At 54.1% G+C, this 20,848-nt stretch overlaps 7 protein-coding genes across 7 annotated transcripts; 3 read left to right on the plus strand and 4 right to left on the minus strand.

The window, feature by feature from the left end:
• Positions 1 to 783: 783 nt before the first annotated feature.
• Positions 784 to 4,515, plus strand: CC84DRAFT_1213463 (RNI-like protein; the record flags this gene model as incomplete). Its single annotated transcript, XM_018182535.1, has 2 exons — positions 784 to 3,799; positions 3,848 to 4,515. The coding sequence occupies 2 exons, from the start codon at positions 784 to 786 to the stop codon at positions 4,513 to 4,515; spliced, it is 3,684 nt and encodes a 1,227-aa protein (XP_018040466.1).
• Positions 4,516 to 5,505: 990 nt separating this feature from the next.
• CC84DRAFT_1213464 (uncharacterized protein) lies at positions 5,506 to 5,964 on the minus strand (the record flags this gene model as incomplete). Its single annotated transcript, XM_018182536.1, has 1 exon — positions 5,506 to 5,964. One exon carries the CDS (start codon positions 5,962 to 5,964, stop codon positions 5,506 to 5,508), a length of 459 nt encoding a protein of 152 aa, XP_018040467.1.
• Positions 5,965 to 6,345: 381 nt separating this feature from the next.
• CC84DRAFT_1202642 (uncharacterized protein) lies at positions 6,346 to 7,353 on the minus strand (the record flags this gene model as incomplete). Its single annotated transcript, XM_018181784.1, has 1 exon — positions 6,346 to 7,353. One exon carries the CDS (start codon positions 7,351 to 7,353, stop codon positions 6,346 to 6,348), a length of 1,008 nt encoding a protein of 335 aa, XP_018040468.1.
• A 624-nt stretch (positions 7,354 to 7,977) lies between these two features.
• CC84DRAFT_1256000 (DNA repair protein-like protein Ntg1) lies at positions 7,978 to 9,426 on the minus strand. Its single transcript, XM_018184587.1, has 2 exons — positions 8,975 to 9,426; positions 7,978 to 8,922 (listed from the first exon to the last, which is right to left on the minus strand). Exons 1-2 carry the CDS (start codon positions 9,357 to 9,359, stop codon positions 8,057 to 8,059), a joined length of 1,251 nt encoding a protein of 416 aa, XP_018040469.1. The 5' UTR covers positions 9,360 to 9,426; the 3' UTR covers positions 7,978 to 8,056.
• A 108-nt stretch (positions 9,427 to 9,534) lies between these two features.
• On the plus strand, positions 9,535 to 12,515 carry CC84DRAFT_1193670 (DNA-binding protein SMUBP-2). The gene is made up of 4 exons (XM_018181319.1): positions 9,535 to 11,615; positions 11,703 to 11,865; positions 11,963 to 12,023; positions 12,171 to 12,515. Exons 1-4 carry the CDS (start codon positions 9,792 to 9,794, stop codon positions 12,274 to 12,276), a joined length of 2,154 nt encoding a protein of 717 aa, XP_018040470.1. The 5' UTR covers positions 9,535 to 9,791; the 3' UTR covers positions 12,277 to 12,515.
• Positions 12,516 to 13,932: 1,417 nt separating this feature from the next.
• Positions 13,933 to 16,075, plus strand: CC84DRAFT_1184240 (uncharacterized protein; the record flags this gene model as incomplete). The annotated part of the gene is made up of 3 exons (XM_018180734.1): positions 13,933 to 14,511; positions 14,640 to 15,980; positions 16,013 to 16,075. The coding sequence occupies 3 exons, from the start codon at positions 13,933 to 13,935 to the stop codon at positions 16,073 to 16,075; spliced, it is 1,983 nt and encodes a 660-aa protein (XP_018040471.1).
• A 2,565-nt stretch (positions 16,076 to 18,640) lies between these two features.
• CC84DRAFT_1202646 (uncharacterized protein) lies at positions 18,641 to 20,456 on the minus strand. Its single transcript, XM_018181785.1, has 4 exons — positions 20,216 to 20,456; positions 19,974 to 20,169; positions 19,367 to 19,920; positions 18,641 to 19,310 (listed from the first exon to the last, which is right to left on the minus strand). Exons 1-4 carry the CDS (start codon positions 20,406 to 20,408, stop codon positions 19,138 to 19,140), a joined length of 1,116 nt encoding a protein of 371 aa, XP_018040472.1. The 5' UTR covers positions 20,409 to 20,456; the 3' UTR covers positions 18,641 to 19,137.
• Between the last annotated feature and the right edge of the window lie 392 nt (positions 20,457 to 20,848).

A 20,848-nucleotide genomic window follows, 5' to 3' on the forward strand; every position in this document is an offset into this window, starting at 1 on the left:
GCATCGGCGCTCTGTCAGCCTTCTATTCGTGGACGGCACCGTTGGTTGGAAGTTTTAGAACAACTTTGTAATCACCACCAAGCCAAAAGTTTAGTAGAGTCAGCCCGTACATTGCTGACCCTGTGGTGGCACAGTGTACTGAGGAGTTGGCGCAGCGCTATAGTACGCTTTGGAATGAGATAAAGGGATGTCAGCAGCGAGTGACAAGCGACGAGCTATGAGAAGAGAAAGTGCCTGCACGTCTTCGTGCTGCGTGGCAAGGATGACGAATGCGCGAGAGCAGGTGCTCGAGAACCCAGCAACGGGGGCGCCTCATTTTTGCAAATGTTTCGCGAGTGTCGTGATCCGGAAGCGGGATCAGAGAGGAGCCGGCGTCACGTTCCACATTCAAAGGAGCCGAGAGCGAGAGTTGAGTGGGCTCCACATCTCGTCATACCCAGGGTTTACCTAGGGTCCGATGCTCGCAGGACGCGATAATTACTGCTATCTGGAGACGTCTTTCAGCGCCGCGCAGTCCCAAATCGCTGACTGCGTCTATGTATCGTGTCTTACATTACTTTGTTCAGCTGCGTGCTAGTCAGGCCGCAGCCGTTGGTTGAAGCACTCGTTCAATCGTCTTTCCCGGGAACCCCCCATCTGTCCGGCTAACCTCTACCTCGAGCCCCGCTGACATTTCCTCCGAACGCCCCTACCTTGTCGCCTACGCTTTCGACCGCCGATGGCTTGCTTCATATATTGTCAGAGATAGCACTGCCTGCGACTCGCCCTTCACTGTCGCCTGCCATGGAGGACGTCCACGGCGTCGACGTCTCGTGGCTGCACCACTCTTCTACGCGAGGTGAGCGGAGGGCGGCGGCTCCACTGTTTTCGGTGTCGCGCATCCCAAAGGTAGTTGTGGCTGACAGAGTGCGCTCTCCAGATCATCACCATCGCCAGTACGCGCCTTCGTCGCCAGGCCTGCCCAAGGACGCCAAACCGAGGACGTCGTCGCACGGCGGCCTCCCCTCGAACGGCACCCATAGCGAGCGCAAAACCCCGGAGTCCGCCACGTCGGCTGTCCAGGACGTACCAGCACCGTCTCCCGCACCTTCGAACCCGACTCCCGCACCAGCGACACCGACGCCAGTCCAGAAGATCCCCACCAAGCGCCCGACCTTGCTGGGCCGATCCGGCTCCGAAAAACAGCAGCCAGGTAGTGTTACGCCACCGGAGACCAAGACGAGTTTACGCAAGAACTCGTGGATCTCGAGCATCAGCTCCAAGTTTTCCTCACAGAACTCGCCCGCGCAAACAACCCAGGTCCAGGCGCAAGGATCGTCGGCGAATACAAATGCCGCTGAAGGAGTGGCTGCGACCGCCAACGGCGCGCTGAATGGCATCCAAGCCGCCGCTTCCCAAACCCATAGTGCATACGAGCCATATGTTCCGCAGCAACCCAAGGGATCCTTCATCTCAAATGCGTTGCGACGACTATCGTCGGGGTCACAAGTCGGTGGTTCCCTTGGAAAGGCTGTACCAAATGGCGGCGTCTGCCCCAGGAAGGTCATGAACATCGATCCCAATAGAACGCGATGTCTAGTCCCGGAGCTCAACCAGAGCAAGTTGCGCCGCGTCGCATTCTGCGTCGACGTCGAGATCGCAGGTGGCCCGAGGTACAAGGACGAGGCCGACAGCGAGGAGCGGAAACAGAAGCGCAAGGACAAGAAGATAAAGGAGCGGGGTGAAGGAGAAGCGTTGAAGCACCCAGAGACCGCTGCCCAAGAAAAAGACAAAGAACGAGATGTTGAAGCTGTTCTCTCGCAGGAAGTAGCAGGAGCCGAACAAGGACCCAACCCAGAGGGCACCGGGACCACCGACGAGAAGTCCGAGCCGAGCAGGAAGAAAGAGAAGAAGAAGCGGTCTGAAGCTGAACGTAAAGAGCGGAAGGAGAAGAAGCGCAGAAAGGCCGAGGAGAACGGATCTGTGCCACTCGAGATCACCAGAGACGATGACGAAGTGAGTGCTGACGGTGCATCTGAGGGTTCTTCCAAACCCTCACCTAAGCACCAGGACCGGCCCACCACGGATCCGTTGCGAATTTACCGTAGATGTTGCCAGTTGAGAGAAACACCTATCTTGAAGAGAATTAGCGATCAGCTTTCTAACCCGGCAACGACTGCGCTTTCGGCACCGGGAACGGTAACATGCTTAGATCTGACAGGCTCTCGCTTACAGCTTGCCGACGTCGTTACCCTTTCCGACTGGCTAGCCGTGGTCCCTGTGAAAAAGCTGTTCTTGGACGATGCAGACTTAAACGACGAGAAGATAAGAGTCATACTTGCTGGCTTACTCGCTGCCAAAGTCCCAGAAGCCGGTAGGAGGAGGAAGTCCACTCCAGGAGAAACAAAGAATGGAAGCGAAAACATAGAAGAACGCTCCGGTGTCGTTAAGAAACTGGTTCTCAAGAACAACCCGAAGATAACAGCAGAGGGCTGGAGACACATCGCCCTCTTCATATACATGTGCAAATCGCTCATGTCGCTCGATGTCTCCATGATACCATTTCCATCATCCTCTCCACAGCCGGTTCCTCAAATACCCAATGGCGCTGTTGGCGCATCAGCCGAGAAAAAAGCTGCTTCGAAGGACATTGCTGAAATCATGTTGAAAGCAATCTCAGAGCGACTGGGAGGGTCAAAACTTGAGGAACTTTTGCTCTCTGAATGCGGCCTGTCTTCATCGAGCATCAGGAAAGTCGTTGATGGGGCCATCGTTAGTGGGGTGCAGCGGTTAGGTCTTGCGGGCAACAATATTGATGAGCAAGGACTGGAACACATTATTCACTACATCAAGTCCGGGGTGTGTCAAGGACTAGATCTTGGCGGCAACACTCTTCGCGACTCAATATCTCGTCTAACGGAGTGTTTCACCAAAGACTGTCCATTGTGGGCATTGAGTGTTGCTGACACCGACCTCACACCTGAGTCGCTCAGGATTCTATTTCCGGCTCTGGGTAATCTACCGAACTTCATCTTCTTGGATCTCTCACACAACCGCGATCTATTCTCTAATTCATTGTCGCTCTGTCTTCTGCGGAAGTACATGCCTCAATTCAAGAAGCTAAAGCGCATACATCTCACGGATGTATCTTTATCCCAAGCAGACGTGATTGGCATTGCGGAGATCATTCCGGAATGTCCGGTGATCGCGCACGTTGACATCCAAGGAAATCCCAAGATTTCTGCTCTGGCTGCAGCATCAACGGAAGAAGAGCAAGAAGAAGCAGCCGCTGTCTATGCTTCATTAACCCTAGCTGCCAAGGTCTCGCAGACCATCGTATTCCTCGGCGTCGATGTGCCTGGACCTGAGAGCAACGAAGTCGTCAAGGCGCTAGCCAAGCAGGTCATTGCGTATTGTCTTCGCAACATGCAGAACATCGAAGGTGTTCCCGAGCTCCAGAATGCTTCGAGGGATGCTGTGTTGCCTGATGTGCTCCAACATCTGGTTGGCCATGCAGACGACACAAGTGTGGCTCCAGCAGACGACGATGCAGCGCCTAATGATGATTATATTGTCGGTGGCACCGGAGTTGCAAAAGCCCTCAGTTACTGCCTGCGACAGAAGGAATCAGACTTACGCAGAACGTCGCTCCCAGCAAGTGGCACAACAACGCCTAAAAGCAGTCAGGCGACAGTTTCTGAAGAATCGCACAGAGCCAGAATCATGTCCAAGAACCTCTTGGAGAACGCGCGTAATATCAGACAGAGACTGCAGGTGGCACTCGCTCGTGAGGCAAAAGCAGGCAATGATATTCCATATCGTAGGTCATCTAAAACTCTCCTTCACGTTCCCAGTCTAACGGTCCCAGGACGCCTTATCTTCCTCGATCAGACATTGCAGGGTATGATCAAACGCTTCGAAGATGAATACCCAGAGACACGCATCCAGTCCTCAGACGCCGCCTCCACAGCCAGCTCCATTCCTAGCTCTTCACCGCCTCTCTCCACCGTCCCCACACTCTCGACAAGCGCAACAGACAACGCAGATAACGTCTTCCACGACTCCGACGAAGATGAGCCCAAGGCCCTCCGCTCCCGCCACAACTCGGACGTCAGCCTCGCCTCGCGCGCACAAACCCTCGAAGAAGGCCGTCTCCATCGCCTCGGCCACCGCATCCGTACCGAGTTCATCAACCCCTCGCGCCCCAGCTCCTCGCACACTGAGCAGGCCAATCTCTCCGGTAGCATGAACGACCTCGGCCTGCCGCCGCACGTCATGGCCCTGCGCAACCAGTTCGCGTCGTACAGCGGCGAGCAGATCCGCGAAATGACCGAGGGTGCTGGCTGGGAGAAGGCATTCAACGACATCGTCGAGAACGCCGAGGAGCTGAAGCGCATGGAGAAGGAGAGTCCCGAAGAATTTGCCAAGTTCAGGGACACTCAGATTGCGGCGCTCAAGAACGCGAGTCCTGACGTCGACTTCAGCGACCGGTGGACGGCTATCGGGAAAGAGAATGAGAATGCGATTGAGGACTAGGCCTGCGTCTCAACTCAACTGCTCTCGAGAGGGCGTGTACTATGTGTATTATCTGACTTTTGCGTGCGTTCAGCGATTTCGTTACATGACGGTCTTTTTCTTGCTGTACGTATTTGGTCTGGGCTGGAATGGAATGGCGCCGCTTTCTCGGTCTTGCAGGCTATGATGTTTGATGTCGCTTCACGAATTGGTGGTGTTCAAAGGCGACGGGGGGAGTCCATTGCAGTGCAACACCATCTTTAGCCCTTCTGGGGCGTTTTGAAACATGCATTTTCCGCTAGACGCAGCACTCTCTTCGTGAAGCTTTTATCTAGCAGGACTGAACGAAAACAACAAGAATTGGTGTGGATGGTTACAGACATTTCTCAGGAACGTGAATGGGTAAGTAGGAAATCTCAAATTCAGTGTGAGACGTTCCCATGGATACAGCAGGTATGGGGGCTGTTTGGCAAGAGCGAGTGCGAGTCGATTCAATAGATGTTAAGAGACATGGAGAAAGCAACGGGGAGATTTGAATGAGAACGTGTGCTACACATCATTACGAGAGAACACCGAGTTGATGCCGCTACTGTTCTTGTGAATACGCTGCGTACATCATAGTTTGTGTATTCCTTCATACTGTGTAACTCTTCTGCATGTCTGACAACTCAATCGAAATATGAATCCCTCCATAAGATGATCCCTCCTGTACCATACCGTAAGCCGTTTCCTGCAGAAGTATACAAACTTTCGTAACTGCCTTTGATAGCATTGCGAGCGCACTGGAAGGCAGCACAAGGCTTCCACATGGCAGCCTGAGCTCGCAGATGCCGACGACTCACATTATGGCTCACCGCACATGGGACACGACAAAGCCATGTCAACCTCAGTCTCGGTGATGCTCGCACAATAGTGATGATAGCAGGTAAGAGGACAATCGGCGTTGACGCAGCAAAGAAAATTGCCTTTCTCGTCCTCAGCTCCACAGACACTGCAATAGCATAAGGTCGACTAATCGTCATCGTACTCGGTACCTTCCTTAGTTGTCTCCTTCTCCACCGCGTTGCCGCCTTCGGCTGCATCGTCCACAAGATCTTTTTCGTTGGGCAAATCGTTCGTCTTTTGGCACATCACAGCCTCGGCCTCGGTAGGAGTGAGTACTGACCATCCTGAATCGCTGGTTGGGCTGACGGAGGATCCACTGCCAGCGCAGTTCAGAAATGTGGCACCTTGCGGTTCGATCGGTTGGGTTTGGAGCCTTGGTAAAGCCTGGTGACGATGCAGGTGCTCACGCATGAGCTTTATGTCATCAGGGAAAGGAGATCCCGGGGAGATACTGAGTTTAGGAAACGTTGAAGCGTCAACAGCTCCATATTCCTCCACCACAACAGTCTGCTTGTCGACTAATTCTCTACCAGGACCCGAAGTAGCTTTGGCGTCTTCGAGTTTTGATGCGCGGCCATACTCCATTTGGACTATTCGAATTGTTATCTCTTGCGATTCGGAGTACGCTGTACGAAGGTCCTTCAATGCCCAAGGAAAACAGTGTGAGAAGAACTCGCGAGCCCGCCATGTCGCAGCAATCTGCGCCCAGAACACGAAATTGGACCCAAATGTACCGTATACGCGGTCCTCGTGATAGTCCGGGAGAAGTTGTCCTTGTAAGCGAACTGCTCATGCCAGAAATATGTCGACATCAGCACACCCTAGAAGAGGTAGAAAGCAAGTGAGCGTCGGAATATCTTTAGCCTCAGGGCTTGTTTGCTTTTATCCGGGATTTCATCGATGAGCGACACAGCTCTATCACATCTCAATTAGCACAAACCAGAGGCTAATGGACTGAAAAGTCACTTACCCATAGATAATAAGCTGGAGTGCAAGGACCATCAAATTCACCCAGGGGACCAGCCACCACACCACAGCAATCAATTTTCTCACGCGCTTGCAAACGTCGATGATCCGAAGAAGGCGGCGTCCCAGGACGATCAGGTTCATCTCTTCGGTGGATGGACTGCCAGATGTCGAAAGGCTCTGCAGTGGCAAGAACAAAAGGTGGCAGAGGGACTCCGCTTCATTACAACCCAGGCGAAAGCCTGATGGTAGCGAGAGCGTGAGTTGTTGCGCGTTGCTGGAAGACTTCTGGAGGCGTTGTTTCTTGGCCTTCATTAGACCGTCGACCATATCTTTGCAGCGAAAGAAGGCGGCCCCTGCTTGGTCAACCAAAGCTTTCCAGAACCAATGCCAGCCACTTCGCGGAATGGGAACTGGGGAGAACAGGATTTTATCGCATTCTGACTGTGCCCATTGGGTCGTGTACTCAGCAACGAGCGGGTATGACTGGAACGGCAAGTCATCGTAGTGGTCCTGAGCTATATTCGTGGCTCGGATGAGGCATTCAAGATGTGTCTCAAAGGACCGCTTCTGTAGATGGATATCTTGAAGGTCTTCGAGCTTGCTTAGCAGGAGAGACTGCTCGGACTTGATGTTGTTGAGTCGATGCATCGTCGTTCGATACGATGGCATCAAGATACCACGGACACCAGTGGCAGCGCTGTGAACTGTGAGGAGAGTCAGTACCAACCAGCAGACGAAGCCAAAGGCTACAAGCAGTGCGTGGTGCGCTCGCCAAGCTTTTACTGTTATAGTCTTGCACCCCTTGTAGATCTTTGTGCTCAAATTGGACTTCTTCTCCACCGGCTGTTCATCGTCGGTGACGTTTTTAGTGTGCACAGTCGGCTTGACGGGGACCCTAGGAGGTTCGACGGGAACATGGGAAGATTTGGTCTGGGAAGCGATATTGCCGGGCGGAGCGTGGCCAGCGTCAGCCCAGACATTGTCGGTTGCGCTCTCGGCATTCATTCTAAAGATCGGTGTCAGAAGGCGAAGATGATTCCAGACTGAAATCACGGGAACTAAGCGTAAGGAACCACTTTACGCGTCTGCCTGGAATTGTTGTAGTAGAAAGCCAAGAGCCACTACGGGCGGTCTTGGGGGGAACTGTGACGCGATGGCAGTGGATATTCGACCGTCAGCGCCAGAGTTGGCTGCCGCCTTTGCAGTGCCTTTCGTGGAACCGGGTTGCATTAGAAGGGCGGCACGCGGAGACAAGGCGTTTATATAAAGTAGTGTGCAGCAGAAAAGTATGTGATGCACCACTGCACAGGGCTCGCGCACCGGCTAGGCAGTTGTTCAGGCCACGGGCAGAGGGTTGAAAGTGTTTTACGGAAGTTGGACACGGAAATTCGCGAACAGGGAAGGAGCGTCCGCGTGAATCACGTGCACTTGCCAACGCCTGCAATCCGCATTGGAAGTCGGAGGCAAGCAGTCTCGGCATGGACAACGGAATATTGGAAAGGTACTACGCGTTCGAGAGCGGCCTTGGGCTCTAATGTTCTGGGCGGCCATTTTCATGCTCTGTTAGTGCCTACCTTCCCCAGGACTAACTTGGTCTGGTCTGTCTATGAAGAGGTATGCCATCACTTGCTCTTCAGTCCTAGGTAGGCTTTTGCACATTTGGGTGAATGCAATAAATAAACTGAGGGAATGCCGACCATCGATGTGTCTACCGCGCATGCCGTCCAATATCCTCGATGTCAACCACACTACCCTTGATCTCCTCGGCCTTGACGGTCTTGTGAGTCACCACTGTGGTCTCACTTAAGGTTGCGCTTGCGTCATTTTCCTCGGTCTTGACGAGCAGACTCTCTTTCTTGACTCTTGTCTTTTTCCCAACGACCGCGGACGGACACAATCCTCGATCAGCGAGCTTACATTCGCCGCATTTCTTACCGACCGGCAAGCAGATCGTCTGCCCGAAGCCGACCAGTAGATTATTGATGTCGTGCCATTTCCCCTTAGGCAGCCACGATTCCAAGGCTGCTCTGGTTTCCTCAGGCTTCGTTGTCTTGTGCCAACCCCACAGATTAGTGATTCTGTGCACATGCACGTCGACTCCAATCCCTTCGTCCCTTCCCCATGCAGCACTCAGACACAAGTAGGCCATCTTTGGGCCGACACCGGGCAGCGAAGTCAACCCTTGGATGGTGTCTGGTATATCTGAGTTGAACTTGTCTCTCAATATCTCTGCGGCGTTTTTGATGTATTTCGTCTTCAAGTTGTGGAAGCCCACCTTGTTGATGAAAGCATTTAGGGCCTGTGGTTCGAGGGCGATCACAGATTCAAGGTTAAAACCACCCGGCATCCTCTCCTGCATCCCCTTGATGGCCACGGCTGTCACTGTGTCTTTTGTCTGGCTAGACAGCATCAAGGAGATGAGCGTCTGGAATCTCTGATCTCGGGGTGAGGCGGTGCGGTCTGCGAGGCTCTCGCAACCCATTGTGTCTACAGGAGCAACATTCTCGTTGCGCATCTCCCTAGTCAGAGAGTAAATCTCCTCCCAGCTAGGCGGAGGCTCGACCTTGACAATGCCTGAGGTGTAACATCAGTAAACAGAGTAGCTTTCAGATTACATCGCCCATACCATCCTTCCCGGTGATCTTCTTAGCAGGCACCCGTCGCGCCTTCTTGGACTTGCTCTCATTCTTCGGAGACGTGATGGCCGTTATGCTCACCTCCTTGACCTCCTGCTTCACGGTAACTGGCTCTCTCCTCTTTCTCTTCTGGCCCACAATTGCATCGCTGCTTTCCGACAAGGCATCGTCCGGCACAGAACTCAAATCCGAGTCGGAGTGGGGTGCTTCATCGTGAACAGCTGATTCTGACTCGCGCGTCCCGACCTTTGCGACACCACCAGCCTCGACCGCGTTTAGAGTATTTGTGGCGGCTCGCGTGCGACGTAATGAAGGACCACGAGTCGTCGCGGCGAGGATTTTGGACGTGTCTCGGGCTATACGCGAGGTGCGCATCGGGGAGCCGGGCGGGATGATACGAGAGTGAAAAAGGAAGCGTAAGGGAGCACTTGGGGATGGGAGCTGCAGGAGTAGTGACGCATATTGTTTGAAGCGCAACCGCGTCACAATAGACGCGTGGCCATTGGCCAATCAGCGCTCGGCGGGAGTCGTGTCCTCGCCGCATGTCCTTAAGCCGCGCCATATAGCGACCGTGTCACGATCTGCCGGCACTGCAGGCCAGTCACAATCAGTCACGAACCTGTCCCTGTTAACGATCGTCTGCGGCCCGTGAGTTTCACAGTGCGAGTTAGAGATGGGACTTGGGCGCAGCTGCCAAACCAAAACCGTGGGAGCAAACTGAAACCCCACCCATGCCCCGCCATCAGTTTAGCTCCAATATTCGATATCAACTTTCAGATTCCGGCCTCGCCGACCAACTTCGACACCATGCCGAAACCGACAGATATCCCTACTTTTGCGGCGACGCAGCTTACTCTTTTGGATGCAGAACTCCAGGCCGAGCTAGCGGAAACAAATGCCCTTTTGTCATCTCACACGCCCACGGCGCTGTCTCGCGCAGGGCTGGCCATCCTGAACCTTAATGTTTCTTCTATACGTACCGGCCTTGGCGGTAAAACAGTCGTCGAGCTCGGGCTCGACCCTGCCGTCGTGGGCAAAGGCGAGAAACCAGACATTCCTGAGCATGGCATTAGGGTCGGTGATATCATCGCCGTTCAGGACCAGCCTGCGGGAAGCGCGAAGAAGTCCGAGAAGCGAGATCTTGCTAAGAAAGGCGTCGAGGGCGTCGTTCTTCATGTAAAGCGAGAAAACATCGAGATCATCCTCGACAAGGAGGATGCCGATGTTCCTAGTGGCGGGAAACTATGGCTTGTTAAGTTGGCCAACGATATCACCTACAAGAGGATGAACCAGACAATGGGCAATCTGAAGAAGCTTTCCGACCAGGACTACACTCCCTTCATGCGCGTCTTGTTCGGGCAAGGCTCCCCATCGCCTGTTCCGTCAGATTTGAACGATCCATCGAATCCTCTGCATAAGCTCCAATGGAACGACCCATCACTGAACGATAGCCAGCAAGACGCTATCAGATTTGCTCTTGCATCTCGCGAGATCGCCCTGATTCACGGTCCTCCTGGGACCGGAAAGACACACACAATCATAGAACTGATCTTGCAGCTCCTCAAGCAAAAGCTTCGTATTCTGGTGTGCGGCCCGTCGAACATATCCGTAGACAACATCGTTGAGCGACTTGCCCCACATAAAGTGTCAATGATACGACTAGGTCATCCAGCGCGTCTTCTGCCTTCCGTGCTGAATCATTCCCTCGATGTACTCACGCGCACTTCCGAAGCTGCGGCTCTCGTACAAGACATACGGAAGGAGATGGACGATAAGCAGGCATCCATCCGTAAAACTCGCAATGCGAAGGAGCGACGGCAGATATACACAGACTTGAAAGAGCTACGAAAGGAATTCAGAGAGCGCGAGAGGGGGTGCGTCGACAATCTGATTCGAGGCAGCAAGGTCGTACTCGCTACCTTGCACGGAGCCGGTGGTTTCCATCTTAAAGGTCAGGAGTTTGACGTCGTGATAGTCGATGAGGCCAGTCAGGCTCTGGAAGCGCAGTGCTGGGTTCCACTGATGTGGGTCAAAGCATCCAAGCTGGTGTTGGCAGGCGACCATCTTCAATTACCGCCCACCATCAAGTCACTCAATTCCAAGGAAGCTAAAGCTGCTAAGAAAACAATCAAGAAGGATGATACTGATCGCGTTCTCGTAAGTAATGGCGATGCCAGGATCGATGCAGTAAAGCCGGCGGCCTCCAACATGACTTTGGAAACGACACTGTTTGACAGACTACTCGCCCTTCACGGTCCTTCTATCAAGCGGATGCTAACTACCCAATATCGCATGCATGAGAACATTATGCAATTTCCTTCGGCGGAGCTATATGATTCCAAACTCATCGCTGCCGCTGCGGTCAAACACAGATTACTCAAGGATCTCCCCTACAAGGTCGAGGATACCGACGATACACGCGAGCCTATATTGTTTCTAGACACGCAAGGGGGCGACTTCCCGGAGAAAACCGAGGATGAAGAGATTAGGAAGGGCGGCAAAGGCATGAGTCTCGGCGACAGCAAGTCCAACGAGGGAGAAGCGGCACTTGTGAAGCTGCATGTCCGCCACCTCACTGAAGCCGGGGTTAGAGCTGAAGATATAGCGGTCGTTACCCCATACAATGCCCAGGTAAGGCGATCACTATGCATGACATCTGGTGCCTGAACGCACGGTGACCCCGCATTGATTCTTGGACTGACGACATGCCGTCTGTAGGTGGCCTTACTTTCTGGAATGCTCAAGGAAGCATATCCGGGCATTGAGCTGGGCTCGGTGGACGGGTTTCAGGGCCGCGAAAAGGAAGCTGTGATTGTGAGCTTGGTCCGGAGCAATGCGGACGGGGAAGTTGGGTTCCTGGGCGAAAAGAGACGACTGAATGGTAAGACAGACCGTACAAGCACAATCTCCGCTCCGCGCGTGCATGTCGTCGCGTGCAGACGATCTTACACAAGCGCTGAAGGCTAACGCGCTCGCAGTGGCCATGACGCGGCCGAAAAGGCATCTCTGCGTTATTGGGGATTCAGAAACTGTTAGCAGGTACGTGCTGTTTTGTGTCGCCGCAACCTGAAGCGTCCCGAGGATATGGTCTGTTTTCCACGCGACGGCACGGCGCTGCAACCCCTCACGCTTCGTGCAACGTATCGCAGACCCCGCCCTGACTCAACTGACATGTGTGCACGGCAGGGGCAGCAAATTTCTCAAGGCGTGGATGGACTTCCTGGAAGAGAATGCCGACTTGCGGTACCCCAACATCAGCGATAGCTACGTGGACGAACCAGGTGCGGGATGAGGAGTGGTGGAGGGCGCAGATGCTACAGCTGAAAAGCCCAGCGCGCCCTGAGGCTCATGAATCTGCAGCGCCGAATCCGCCATCGGGGTTGCGGCAGTATGTAATGCGCTCTGTCGACGCATCGGTGCGCGTACAGCCCGTAAGGAGGCAGCGCTGACCTGCATGCGGCGTGATTTGGCTGCAGGCATCGCACCCGCACTCAAACGGCGCATTGCCAGCTGCCAGATATCGAAACGTCCAATACCCTCGCAATATATGGCATACTCTGGCGTGCTCTAGCATAGCAGGTGCTAGCCGCTACTCCTGCGCGCCATCTTAGCATTGCTCTGGCCGATGGCGCCGAAGTTTCTTTGCTGCAAGCCACGGCACCACGGCGAACGAGCGGGCGGTCGACTCGCGGGCCTGCTCCAGAAAGACGACCCTTACAGCCGGCGGCATCTCTGGCGCGTACGGTAGCGGAGGACCGCCATGTCAACTGGAGGCCCGTGTCGAGGCTAGCCACGTTGCCATCCCATCCAAGTCTATCGATGGTCCATAGCCGTCGCAGACTCCAGCGGCCGCTGCTCTCGTCCAGCGACGTCGCAGGCCCCGAGGCGCGATGCTGCGCGCTCCAGGCGGCTGCAGTAGAGGCACGCTAGCCGCTGCCAATCGACTGCAACGACGCGCTTGAACGCGGCGCCGCGTCGCCCCTCAGGTCTGCACCTCAGGGTCCAGCCATCTCAACGTGCAACCTCTCGCTCGGCATGCTCTGGCGACCGCTGCTGGATTCGTCCGCCGCACCGCCAGAGCAGCGCCCCTGCCCGCCACGGAACCGCTCTCGGCTTCGCCAGGCCTCGCCAGGAAGCGCACCCCGTCTGCACCATGCCCATCTCATCGCACCACGTCCGCTATCCATCTCTGAAACGCGTGCACGCGCCCGTCTCCCGCGGCGCCCATGCAGCCCGCTAGCTTGAACCTTGCCGTTGCCCGTGCCTGTCGACCCTTTTCCAACATGCATGCAGCAGCTCCCACCTCTGCTCCCACGCATCTGCTTGCTTGACGTCGTCTGCCAGCCGTTCCCGAGCCTGCTGCTATTATAGTCTTTGCCCCCTCCCTCCTGGTCCCGCCCTGCGCTCAAAGCCCACGGCCCACTCCCCTCAATTCGCCATGCTCAACCCGTAGCAACGGCATGACTTCCCGCCCCTCCACACCGCCGCCCCTGCACATGCCGCTTGCGTTTGATACTTAGTTATACTTTGTTCCCGCCGTCGTCACCCTCGTTCTCCTCGCCCTCGGCTCACAGTTTCGTCGCTCGCTCAGCACAGCTCACTCTTTCTTCATTACTTTACGATCTTAGCCTCAGTGTGGCTGTTGCGCAGCCCGCTTTCGACTGTGGGGTCGTTGCTGGGGTGCATTATCATACCGGAGGCCTTTCTCGAAGCGTGGCGCGGCTTTATGCTGGGAATCGTAGTTCCGTCTAATGTCTAGTTGCCCATACGTAGCTGTTTAGGGTGATGGAATGCTAGTCTGAACTGTGCAACTTATTCAGCGAGCTACAGCTTGAGGCTGCCCCTGGCGATTTCTCTTTCCTTGCCAGCGTTTTGGTCTTGATTGCTCTGCTCTCGAGAGTACACCCTCGCTTACATGCTCACGCACGACGACTCCATCACGCCCAACATGAGCGTGGACGGCAACCCCTTGCGGCGCTCGAGCTGGAAGGCCGAGGCCATACGGCGGGGCGACCTTAAGATCTCTGGACCCATACCGATCACCGAGGACGTGCCGCTGAGCGACGAGGAGGTGAAGGACTTCGAGAAGCATGGAACGCTGTCTCCAAAGCTGCCGCAGGATATCCCCGTGGCCCACCCTACCCAGCATTTCCCGGGACCACCTCTGGCCCCTCCACCGGCTGCCCCCGTTCTCCAGGGGGAACTCTACCCACAGACACCCATCGCGCCAGAAGACGAGTCAGAAAAACAAGAAAAATTTCGTAGCTCGCCGCCTCAGCAGTTGTCCGTCCCTATGCAGACCACGCCTGAGCGACACCGGAGAAGCGCCACCGAGCCAATGCCAATCAGCCCAATTCCACCCACGCCGGAAACGCCTACACGAGCGGCAACCAGGAAGAAGCGCAAGAGCGGTCTCCGAAATGTATTTCGAAAAATGTTTGGGCGCAAGAGTAGGGAGGAATTGGACGAGGACGAGGGCCAGCTACCGCAGCGATCGCAAACCCAGCGGCAGTCTCAACGCGCTAGTGTATGTTCCTTTTGCCATGACTTTTGATGCAGTCTAATCGTTAGTAGGACTTTGCGATCACCCGAGCCTCCTCGGAAAAGAAGCCAGCGATGCGCCGTGGACGGATCTCTGATCTAGATGTTGAAGAGCCCACGCCCATGAATCCTTTAGGCCAGCACTTGCCGTTTCCAATGAATGTAAACGCACCCCAAGAAGTCAGCCCACCGCATGACTACCTCAGGTTCGAAATGCCCACGCCAAACCTAAGTCGCCGAAGAGCAACTCTGCCCAACGTCCACGGGATCTCGGAAACCCAGAGCTTGAATGGACCAGAGAAACGACTCGACACGTGGGAAGAAAGGCTATCTGGGGAGTACATTCCCTCGCCTGAGATTGGCGTTGCTCTTTCCAGCCCGCCTGGAGAGCGGCAATCCACCCAAAGCGTCCAAGAGAAGCGTAGATCGCGAAGTGCAGGCAACTTGCGCGAGATGACAAAGGGCAGGCCGTCTGTGGAGCGGCGGCGAAGCGCTGAAATACGGTACTGGAGGAGCAGCTACGCTTCCGGAAGCGTGTACAGCACGAACACTCCGCGACCGCGCACGGCCCAGACCGTAGAGACTGTTCGGAGCATCGAAGCGCAGGGAGAGCTCCCGGAGTTAAGTGAGATGGTTACGAAAGCGGTTTCCGTGCATGCTCCTACTGTAGTTACACAGCACGACCACGACCACGACACCTCGCAGGTCCCACTTCCCGTCGAAGCCTTCAATTTCGGCAACTTCCGCAGCGACTTCTCCGACGACGATGACTCGGAACAACCTGCGGAAGGACCCGCAGCTCCGAGCGCACACCCGGAGCGCCGCCTCTCGATCGAAGACCGCGTGAAGCATCTCGAAGAGAACATGCGCTCGCTCGACGCCTCCGTCCGTCGCATGTCTGGCCGCAGCAACCGACAAACCATAATCCTCGACAACGCACCCAAAGGCCGGCGCTCGCGCAACAGAAGTTCGTCTGCCTCAAGCCAGCGCCAGGGCTCGCACCACTCCAGCAAGGGCAGTCACAACACACTGCACCTCCGACAGTACGAAGACGAGAAGCCCGCGCCAGGCTCGCCGGCCCATCCTCCGCTCTCCGCAGTCAACGAACTGCCCGTATCGAACGCAGCTCAAGAAGGCGTGGCCGACATACACGCACAGCTCGCCGCCCTCCAATCCTCCCTCCAGCACGAGCGCTACGCGCGCAAAGCCCTTGAAGCGCAGGTTTCTACGCTCCAACGCGACCTCGCGGACCTGCACAACCTCGTGCACAAGTTCGTCAGCGCCGCAAGCCCCAGCTACCCCACGCCTAGCCCCGACGCGATCATCGCGAGCAACGAGGCGAGCACGCCGCGAGCGAGCGAGCTGAGAGGGCGGGAGCGGGCGATCAGTGAGAGTTCGACAGACGATGGAGACGATATGGTAAGCCCGGACGATTGGGCCACGCCAAAGGAGAGCGTGAGTAGTGGCTTTTTCTGAAGAGTTTGGAGACCCATACTCTATTAGTGGTGGACGAGGAGGGATCAACACGGACGAACGCGCATGAGCGATGATATGCATACATCACGGCCGGTCAGGCTGTGCCTATTTACCATTCCTTTTTCTTGTTTCGCGTTTTGGCTTGCTTCGGCTTTGGATGTCTGTCAATGTTACGCATGGCACGGCTTATCTTGTACGATACCCAGTTGGCGTTTTTGAGCTCTTCTGTTGCTGGCTCTGGCAGACACGTCTTCGTTCGCTTCTTTTTCTTTCTGTTTGTGCTTTTTGAGGCTGCGAGGCTTCGAGCGAGCGGAGGTGGTATCGGGCACCTGTGAGGGTGGCTTCGTTAGTATTATACGAGTTGCAGAGCGAGACGCTCCCACGATGGGAAGTACAAGGAATGAGAAGACACCTTTGTTGACTGATTCGATGGCTTTCCCTGCCTCCTGCGCCTCCGCCTTCAAGCTGCGACTCCTCTATTCGGTCAAGCTAACACGAAAACGGCCAAGCGTGTAGGCGTGCGTTCCTCTCATGCACAAACCTTTGAGTATGTGCGGAGACATTTCGGAGAATATATAGAATACACTGACTCGATGTCAACAGCTTCGGTACGAAAGTTCTGGCCGTTCGTGTTGGTCGTGAGCCGAATGATCACAAGAAGTTCACCGTCCATGAAAATTTAGGATATCGATCACCGTACCTTGCGAGCATTCGCCATCAGATGTCCACCTATATTTCGTTGCCGGATGCACAATCCGAGGCCTTCAGCATGAACCAGCAATGGTTGCACACGAGAGGACTCCATACTAAGACGGTGGTCAGGAGGTAGCTTTTGGACCTTTCCATCCATCACACCGCGAGGAATGGAGCAAGCTCACAGAATCGTATCTGTTGGTTTACAAGCTCGCCGATATGGATTTTCGAGATAGGGTGATCGATAGCATGCTAGAATGGCTGGACGAGACGAAGAACTGCACCTATGATCTATCTATGGTCGTGGACACCATTCCTCAGATCTACGTCGCGCTCAAAGACTCGCCTGAGGACAATCCCCTACGCCGTTTGATATCTGAATTAGTCTCACTGAAGTTCACCGACGCTAGGATTCAAAAGTTGGCCATGGTCCGCAAGGGAGAGCTGCCCCGTGGTTTTCTCTTGAATCTTGGGTCGAAACTTTCTGCGAAGTCTGGCACCAGCACGTTTTCCTCCAACTATCCGAAATTGCCTGAGCTCCGAGAGGCTTGCCATTACCATTGTCATAGGAGGGGAGAGTGTATAAGAAGAAATAATTGGGGCTTGGAGAGCGGCGTGGCGCCTGGTAAGCTTCACCTGAGGCTTGTTCCGGTTCTGCTTGGTCAAACAATCGGACAATGTTACTGATATTTGTATGATATCGACGTGGAGGTGAGGTATTTGTATCACCGCCTTCCTCGCCGACATAGGTAGGCCGAGCATGGATGGTTGACCATACATGCTGTCGTTGCCGGACAACAAATATAAAACAAAAGTAATGAATTTCACAAACTCAAACTCCCTTCATTCTGAATTGACTACGGCTTATAATGGTTGATAGGCACTGAAGGGACTGGCAATGATCAGACCCTCGCCAGAATCAATTTAAGGGCATGTAATCGTGCACGGAAGCTTTGTAGTGCAGCTTGATATTGACGTCTGAGAGGGTGGATTTGTTTAAGAGGCTATGATAGACGAAAGAAACAGTATTGTCGGACGTCTTAAGTATCAGGATCGCCTGACCTTGCACCGGGAGACTCAATCGTCGCCATCGTAGCGTTGCCGCTCCAAGAAACTGTGCAAGGTTTACTGAATAGAGGTCCGATCGCTCCCTGCGGAGACTACTAACAAAGAGTCCGACTTGCACCATGGGACTTGCATGCTATCGAAGATGGCTAGTAAGGAACGTGCATGGTGTTGCGAAGAACTCTGACGTCGTATTGGTCAAGGTCACATCTGTGGGGGGAACCCAACAGCCTGGGACTAAACCAGCGGCAGATGGTAAACAGAAGGGCCGGGCGAGGTGGTTTGCTGGGCTTTCGCTTATTCTTGAGGACATTTATAGGAAGAGGCCTGGAAAGGCTGTGATTAGTCTCAGTTTGTAAGTGCTCCATTCCTTATTATTAGTTTGACGCAAGCTGAGGCATGGTACATAAGTTCAACAGGTATTGGCCCCTAGCTGAGGTCCAAGTCGATGTCATCCAGGAAAGCCGCAGCAGTTAGCCCCTACCCAAGCAATCCGAAGCCCCACAAAAGCAGACCAGGGGGCTCCAGTGGGCGAATAGGCAGCCCAAGCGAATCCCAAGATCCTCCCGTCAAGAAGCGAGCTGACGAAGACTGGATCCGATCCTTGGACGAGAACCTCAAGCTCCTAGACGAGGCTGGTGTCGTTCTTGTAGTCGGTATGGGCAATGACTTCATTGGCAACATGCCCACCACCGTGAGTTTCTTGCTTCAAAACCAAAAGAACACGCACGCAAGCTGACCAACTGCAATGCCCAGAACAATATAGATGGCTAACCAGCCGGCTTTGCGCCGGCGCCCGTCATCTCCGCAATATGATCGTCGTCGGCGCGACAAAACCCACCACGGGCGCCATGTACCAGAAGTGTTGAACTGAATGATTGATTGCATTTCCTATCTAATAAGAACAACAACTTCGACGACACAAAGCACCTCCCGCACATATTCGCAGCGGGCGAAGACGTCTACTGCATCCGCGATAATCCTAATATGCAAAGTATCGGATCGAGCACGTCGCAGGTTACTGCCTCAACCGCGGATCTTGCAGCGTCGCTGCCCGGGGGACCTCGTACGCTTAGTGATGTTAAGATAAGATTTTGGCGGATGCGTGGGTTGTGAATCAACCGCATCCTCAGGATCGAATTAGCCAAGGGGCGGTATCAAGAGAGCGTGGAATGGAGTGGATGTTGATCTTAACTCTACAATGTGTCCGACGGGGATGTGCTTTGGGCTGCAATGGATTATTCAGAAATAGGCGGAGCTGAGTCGTTCTCGTCCCAATAACTTTCATGGATGAATGGAGTCTTATGTTCCGGACCCGAAATGACTGAAAATAGGTAGGGTATATATGATCCTCCATTTCTACCGACATATGAGTCTCTTAGCTCTCTGGCTTGGACGGCTTTACAATGTCTTCAGGTTTTGAGATGGCTGCTATCGTTGATGAGGAAGACAGTGACGGCGTATGATTTGAACGGGTCGATCTTGGAGGAACGTGGATCTCCTCGTTCGAACCGATAGTAAGCCAGTGCACGACAAGGGCACCGCAGGTCACTGTACGCGAGTCAGTATGCAATGAAAGCTAGCAAAGTCGAGGGTACAGGGCGTACCATCAGCCATACAAGACACAAGACAAACAGAAGCCAGTTGACTGCCCTTCTCGGAGAAAAAGACAATGAGATTGGCTGCAGATGCCATAAATGTGATGCCGCTGCCGACGACATTCTTCCAGAGCACTATCTTGATGCTGGTGGAGAAATTGTCCGTCCCCTCATCCTCCTTGAAGCCCAAGGATCGCAGCTGCCGCAGAGCTTGACGAAAACGGTTGACAGATGGGGATGGATTCCCATCGTCGAAGCAAGTCGATGTACGCTCGCGGAACTCTAGGACAGGGCGAAGGAGAACGACGAATAATACAGTGAGGGCGGCATTGATCAAGGCGTCGAAAATGAGCAAAAGATAGGCCGGGACTTTCGCTAATCCGATGCGACACTGTCCGTCGTCTAGACTGAGCTCAGCGTGAGGGGTAATGAGGCCCCAGATGGAGATTGCGCCAAAGGTAACACAAATCAAAGTTGTACCGCCAACCCACACCCAGTCATCGGTGCGTTTGCGAATGAACGGCGCTCGGACGACATGGGCTCTTTCCAGGAGAAACATGTACCTAATGCTATAAGCTACACTCGATTTGTATGACACGTAGGGACCTCCACTTACAGGCACATCTTGGCGGTGATGTAAAAGACTACGCATACCATGATTGCAGAGAAACATTGCTCTTGCGTTGTAGTCCCGAATGTGACTACCAGAATAGATGAAGAAATTACAAGGCCAAGAGCTATCAGTGTTTGTACATGAACCAGGAGCCATGTGAATTTGAGTTTCTTCTTCTCGAATCTCTTCGCGCGTATACCTGGGAGCGATCAGCTTGTGTCGGACACTGCTGCATACGAGCATACCCAAGACAAAGGCCAGGGAGAACAAGCAGAAGAATGAAACCAAGCCATACGCCAAGCGACCCTGCATGGAGGTGCCATAATCTGGGTCTGTGTACACCGAATTACTTCTAGGATGAACAGGGGATGCACTAGAGCCATGGCTCAGTTGTAGAGATTGTAAGTAGGAAGACCACAGGAAAGCCATGACGACCATGCTTTGTGTCTTCGTGGCAAGGTATAGAATGGGACGGCATTGTTGAACGATCATATGTGAGAGCTTAACGGGTGCCCCAAGCTATGATGTGTTTTGATGGCGAACTTTATTGGGCTCAATTAGGCGCGATCCATCCAGCAACTGCGGAGACGGATCCGGATCTGCGGGATCGGGCGCTATGGGTCGCTACGTGTGCAAGTGGGGTCGCGTAGTTCTTTTTCAGATGATTCATTCGAAGCATATTCAGCGGTCAGCCAAAAGACGCAAAGTCTGATTACCCGTGGAGCTAGGAGCTTATTTATTTCCTCATCAATCTCCGAAGAAACGCCTGGAACCAAGTCGGCAGGCAACTGCAAAATAATCAGAAGTTTTCTGAGACATTAGGAAAGGTGAACACTTGCCGCATCAAATGGTCGAGAGCACAAAGATCATGGGTTGTA

This window comes from Paraphaeosphaeria sporulosa, assembly GCF_001642045.1.
Source record: "Paraphaeosphaeria sporulosa strain AP3s5-JAC2a unplaced genomic scaffold CC84scaffold_2, whole genome shotgun sequence".
In the NCBI taxonomy this organism is placed as follows: Eukaryota; Fungi; Ascomycota; class Dothideomycetes; order Pleosporales; family Didymosphaeriaceae; genus Paraphaeosphaeria; species Paraphaeosphaeria sporulosa.

Coding starts and splice junctions, on each gene's coding strand:
- CC84DRAFT_1202646 (XM_018181785.1), bottom strand. CDS start 20,408: ATGGTCGTCATGGCTTTCCTGTGGTCTTCCTACTTACAATCTCTACAA. Junction 20,170..20,215: donor CTCCCTGGCCTTTGTCTTGG/GTATGCTCGTAT, acceptor GATCGCTCCCAG/GTATACGCGCGAAGAGATTC. Junction 19,311..19,366: donor TGTGTCTTGTATGGCTGATG/GTACGCCCTGTA, acceptor ACTCGCGTACAG/TGACCTGCGGTGCCCTTGTC.
- CC84DRAFT_1193670 (XM_018181319.1), top strand. CDS start 9,792: ATGCCGAAACCGACAGATATCCCTACTTTTGCGGCGACGCAGCTTACT. Junction 11,616..11,702: donor TTACCCCATACAATGCCCAG/GTAAGGCGATCA, acceptor TGCCGTCTGTAG/GTGGCCTTACTTTCTGGAAT. Junction 11,866..11,962: donor CGAAAAGAGACGACTGAATG/GTAAGACAGACC, acceptor ACGCGCTCGCAG/TGGCCATGACGCGGCCGAAA.
- CC84DRAFT_1256000 (XM_018184587.1), bottom strand. CDS start 9,359: ATGCGCACCTCGCGTATAGCCCGAGACACGTCCAAAATCCTCGCCGCG. Junction 8,923..8,974: donor GAAGATCACCGGGAAGGATG/GTATGGGCGATG, acceptor GTTACACCTCAG/GCATTGTCAAGGTCGAGCCT.